Source organism: Malaclemys terrapin, chromosome 12 (assembly GCF_027887155.1).
Source record: "Malaclemys terrapin pileata isolate rMalTer1 chromosome 12, rMalTer1.hap1, whole genome shotgun sequence".
Classification (NCBI taxonomy): domain Eukaryota; kingdom Metazoa; phylum Chordata; order Testudines; family Emydidae; genus Malaclemys; species Malaclemys terrapin.
This window is the reverse complement of record NC_071516.1, coordinates 47,627,512-47,632,782: the sequence shown is the minus strand read 5'-3', so window position 1 is coordinate 47,632,782 and position 5,271 is coordinate 47,627,512. Positions and strand designations below refer to the sequence as shown.

The window sequence follows — 5,271 nt, the reverse complement described above, 5'->3', positions numbered from 1 at the left end:
CGGGTTGTGACTGCACAGGGGATGTTTTTGCATGTGCTTAGATTCCCTGCCAGTCACTGTGTCTCTCTGGCAGTGATACACCGCCGTGTCCTCGGGTCTCAGGCCGGTCATTTGCAAATAGAGCAGGTTGTTGGGGTTGTCTCTAGAGATCGCGAATCGCCCTTTCACCGACTCAGCGTATCTCTTATCGGTTCCGGCCCGATAGCTAATGCCGGACACCCACTCGGGTCTCTTCCCAGGAGCCTGTCGGTACCAGTGCATCCAGTAGTCACCAAAGGTGAACCCGGAGGCTTTACATGAGATGTGATAGCATCTCCTGCCATTTTCACGTCTCCCCCAGACTCCAGCAGCTGAACTTGCGAATGGGCCCCTGAGGACATAACAGAGAACAGTCTTACCCTTGTTCGCCGTGACACTGAGCTCCCCGCCCCGCATCGTTTAGGGTCAGAAATCACCTTGGGGCAGTGCCGCCAGGAAAGCAACATGCAGCCAGAGGAGCATCTTCGTCTGCTCAGTTCGGAGAAAATTCCCCAGTGAGGGTTGTGGGTGTTCACTGCAGACACGTGGGGCTGCAGCTTTTGTCTCCTGCAGGGGCAGGGACACGGGGGAGGGGGGGATGACAGGAAATGGTGTTACTTTATTTGCATTGTTTCAGAGTAGCAGCCGTGTTAGTCTGTATCCACAAAAAGAACAGGAGTACTTGTGACACCTTAGAGACTAACAAATTTATTAGTGCATCCTAAGAAGTGGGCTGTAGCCCACGAAAACTTATGCTCTAATGAATTTGTTAGTCTCTAAGGTGCCACAAGTACTCCTGTTTTACTTGCATTTGCTCCCTTCATTAAGGACAGACAAATCAGCACCCGGGGGAGGGGTAGGAAGCTTGCCTTTGTGTTGCCGCTCATCGTTAGCAGATTCATTTGCACTTAGTGCGGGCCAGGGAAGACCAGGGATAATTCCCTCGCGGCAGACACAAATCTCTCGGTTGAGGTGCTCGGTCTTTTCAATCAGGCTCTTAGTTACCACCCTGGAGTTGCCAATTCTGCGCGCAGTGACTATGGGCGCTCCCGTTGGGTTCTTTGTGTTATTCAAATCGGAACTGGGCATTTTCTTACCAGCCTGGGTTGTACGAGAGCCAATATTGGGCACAGGTCCTCTCCTGGAGTAGGCTTCCCAGCACGCTGCCAGTCGGACCATTACCGTTGGACTCATTGTGAGAGAACTCTTTGCAACTACAAAGCTCACCATCTGTAATATGACCCTGCTCTCAGAACTGTGCTCATCTCTGTATGTATGCTGATCTTTTCACCAATACTCTCTTCTCTTCTGTAATAAATTTTAGTTTAGTCAATAAGAATTGGCTGTAAGTATGTATTTGGGTAAGATCTAGAATATGCATTAACCTGGGAGGTAATGTGTCCGATCCTTTGGGACTGGTAGAATTTATTTATAAAATTAATAAGATTTCCAGTAATCCTCATCATATTTGACTTGGGTGTCTGGGTGGAGGCCAGAGTCTGGGTTACTTTAAAGGATCTGTGTTTTGGGTAACCAGTAAGAACTTATAGAAGCTGTTTTGTGGTGACTTAGATTCACCAAGTATTGGAATATCCACCAGTTTGGGGGATTGTCTACCCCATTCTTGGCAGTTTACCCTAATTGAGTAACTTCAGTGTGTCTCCTCGCGAACCCCGATCAAAGAAGGTTCCCCTGAGTTCTCCCGGGTACTTTAGGGCATCTTAGACGGTTTCCATTTCAGACGCCGGCAGCGTTACTTGTGAACCCACTAGAGTTCAGCTCAGTTCTCTGCTCTGAGACCCGGGTGGCTGGGTTCATATCTCCGCCCTGTGCTCTGAGAACAATCGCTCCGGGCACAGACACACACCCTGACCCCCTGGCGTGCAGGACACCGCACGAGGACACCACCCAGAGGCTGCAGGGGGTGGGTGAGTGGCCGGCTCTGGGGAGAGCCTCAGGGACACCGGGGTTCAGGGGGTGATGTTAGTCACGTGATGCTCCCGAATCCCCTGGGCTGAAAGCAGCGAGTTTTTGTCAGAGCTCAGCCTGGCTTCCCCGCACTGTGTCTCTCGCAGCGCAGTGATACCGGGCGGTGTCCTCGGGCCCCAGGCGCCTCATTTGCAGATACAGCTGGTTCTTGACGTTGTCCCTGGTGACGGTGAATCGCCCTTTCACCGAGACAGGGTAATCTGTGCTGGCGCCAGTGCTGCTAATCCAGGAGACCCATTCCAGCCCTTCCCCGGGCCGCTGCCGGTACCAGAACATGTCGTAGCTGCTGAAAGCGAATCCGGAGCCGGTGCAGGAGAGCCGCCTGGAGCCGCCTGTGTTCGCAGCGCCGCCCCCGGACTCCTCCAGCCGCACCTGCGCCTGGGCCCCTGGGAACACACCGGGTTGGGGACATGAGAGCGGGTGGGAACAACCCCCTCGGGCCAGGTCTGGGCAAAGGCGGCAGCTTTAGCCACATTCTACTGTAAGGGGGGGAGACTTCTGGTCTCCCCAAAATATTTATGAGAAAAATAAAAACCTGTTGGGGACTTTCGGCCACCGCCTCTCAAACGAGACAAATACATGGTATGAAACCGGAAACAAAATCCGTTTGTCCCAATTTATTCCCGGGGAATCTCCACTCCCCCGCTCCGGTCAATCAATATCAATCACCCGATCAACAACCCCTCTAATCCCCCCCCCCCCCGTTCCAAGAACCTTTGGACGCTGCTGCGATGAAAGCAAAATGCAGCCACCACAGCATCGTCTCTGCGCGTCTGCGGCCAGTCCTCGCGCTGGGGACGGGCACGAGCTGCTCCCTGCACGGACAGAGCTTCTGTGCGAGCCGCAGGGCCAGGGGGCGGGAGGGACCGACCAGGAAACAGAGTCCCTGCATGAGGATAATTTGCATAGAACCTCCTCATTTCAAATAGCACTCAGAGAAACTCCGCCCCCGCCATTCTGAGCTATTGATTAACATCCCAGGGGTGAGGGGCTATTCTCACTCACTGGGGGGTGCTGAGTTTTCACCTGGCCAATTTTCACTATTACCCCTGACAGGGCCGGGACACCGGTCAGGTACTGCAGTTCAAGGTGCACTGAAGCCGGTGGAAGCTGCTGCCTGTGAAACCAGCCCTTTTCTTCGGGAACCCACCAATCAGGATCCGGGAGCCTAACTTCAACTTCCTACACTGGAAAAACCAGATCCCTGCCCTACTGGTCCAGTCACTGGGCTGGGTCCCAGGACACCTGGATTTCATTCCTAGCTGGGGCAGCAGGGGGCAGCCAGGGGGGCAGGTCAGATCTGTCGGCAGCTAATGACATCTGACCCTGTCCCCTTTGGGCTGCCCCGTGCCACAGCTCGGAATCCACCTACGTCTCCCGGGACCCAGGGTGCAACACAGAAATGCTGACTCCTCACGCCCCCTAGGGGCTACTTGGGAACTAGCTAAGTGAGGGAGCGCAGGAGAGAGCAGGGTGCTGCCCCCTAGGGGCTGGGTCAGGGAGAAGGAAGCTCGCTGCTAGTCAGGAAGGGCAGGTGTGCAGCAAAGAAAACGGGGTCTGCTGCTCTCCCATGTTTCCAGCCCGAGCCCTGACCTGTCTCTGCAGCCCCACAAAAGCCGTGTCCATCACGCGCTGATGGCAGCGCTGGGGACATTTTCTCTTTGGTTCAAGTTCTGTGTGTGTCTGACCCTTCCCCTGGGCTGTGTCCCGCAGCGGGCTGTGACTGCAAAGGGGATGTTTTTGTACGTGGTTAGATTCCCTGCCAGTCACTTTGTCTCTCTGGCAGTGATACACCGCCGTGTCCTCGGGTCTCAGGCCGGTCATTTGCAAATAGAGCAGGTTGTTGGTGTTGTCTCTGGAGATGGTGAATCTCTCTTTCACTGAGTGGGCATAGTCCGCGTTAGCGCTATCGGGGTTAATGTAGGAGATCCACTCTGGCGCTTTCCCGGGAGCTCGGCGGTACCAATACATCCAATAGTTTCCAAAGGTAAATCCGGAGGCTTTACAGGATATGCTGGTAGAATCTCCTGTGGTTTTAACGCCTCCCCCAGACTCCACCAGCTGAATCTGCGAATGGACACCTGCAAAATTAAAATCTATTATTATTCATCTCAACCATCTCCACTGTAATACGGAGCTTCCCTCTGTACCCAGGCCGGGAATCACCTCTGGGAATTGCTGCCAGGAAAGCGACGGGCAGCCACAGCATCATCGTTTGGTTGTTGTGACTATTATGGAGACAATTCTGCAGGGAGCGCGCAGAGAAGCGGCGATGGGTGTGAGCTGCAGAGACACGTGTCTGGGCCGTCTCCTCTGCAGACTCAGGGACACCGGGGGTGTCTAACAGGAAATGTGGTCACTCCATTTGCATACGCTCCCGTCTTATACATGAGAGAGAAATCGCCCGCGGTAGCGGTGTGGTAGCAGCCGGCCCAGCAGCAGTCACTTTCCCCTCCTCTCTTTGTGACTCAGTTCCCACGGGTATAACGAGGACACAGCGAGGAATCCGTTCTCTGTCTGCTCGAATGTCTTTGTAAGTTCCTCGGGCAGAGACTGTCTCTCACTTCGTGTCTCCTCTGAGCTCTAATCGCACATGGGGCCGGGACACACGGTACAAGCTGCGGGTGGGATTCCCAGTTCCCATCGCAGTAAAACTGGCGTGAGCTGCAAGAACAAATCCCTGCGCTGGCGGTGAAATTTCAGCTGCAGGCCCCTGAAATCTGGCTCCGACCTCATCTCGCTGCCCCTGAGATCCGGCTAAGGTCTGTGCTGTGGGTTCTGGCGGTTGCTGGCCTACAGCTCAGTCATAAATTACTCCCATGGAGAAGCGAAGCGGGGGAAGTAACTGAAATACTTCTCCGATGGACTCTATTTACTGAGGGACAACCCGCCCTACATTGTCTTTATGTCTCTAGGTTGAGGTAAGATTACATGACTCATCCCCCTTCATTGGGGGAGCTCCCAGGACTGTTGCTGAGATGCTAATAGAACCAAGACATCTCCTTCCCAGCCCAGTTCCTTGGCCCTGCCCTCTCACTGTGTCACCTCGGCCAAGTCACTTCGCGCCTCTGCCCCTCAGCTGCCCATCTCTAACATTCAGGGTGTGTTGCTTCTTCCGTGTGTCTTAGCTACTTAAATTTCTAAAAAGCAACAGAGGGTCCTGTGGCACCTTTGAGACTAACAGACACAGATGGAATACAAGCTGTCAGGAACAGTATCCCTGATGATGACACAGCACAACTTATTGCTGAGCTCTGTGACTTT

The 5,271-nt window shown here is 54.0% G+C and overlaps 2 gene segments (V, D, J or C); both read right to left on the bottom strand.

Annotated features, from left to right (window-relative positions):
• Positions 1 to 2,052: 2,052 nt before the first annotated feature.
• Positions 2,053 to 2,804, bottom strand: LOC128846190 (Ig heavy chain V region 914-like). The segment is given in 2 exon segments: positions 2,053 to 2,393; positions 2,722 to 2,804. Coding segments are annotated over 2 exon segments (387 nt in total).
• A 724-nt stretch (positions 2,805 to 3,528) lies between these two features.
• Positions 3,529 to 4,231, bottom strand: LOC128846189 (Ig heavy chain V region 3-like). The segment is given in 2 exon segments: positions 3,529 to 4,088; positions 4,174 to 4,231. Coding segments are annotated over 2 exon segments (606 nt in total).
• Positions 4,232 to 5,271: the final 1,040 nt, after the last annotated feature.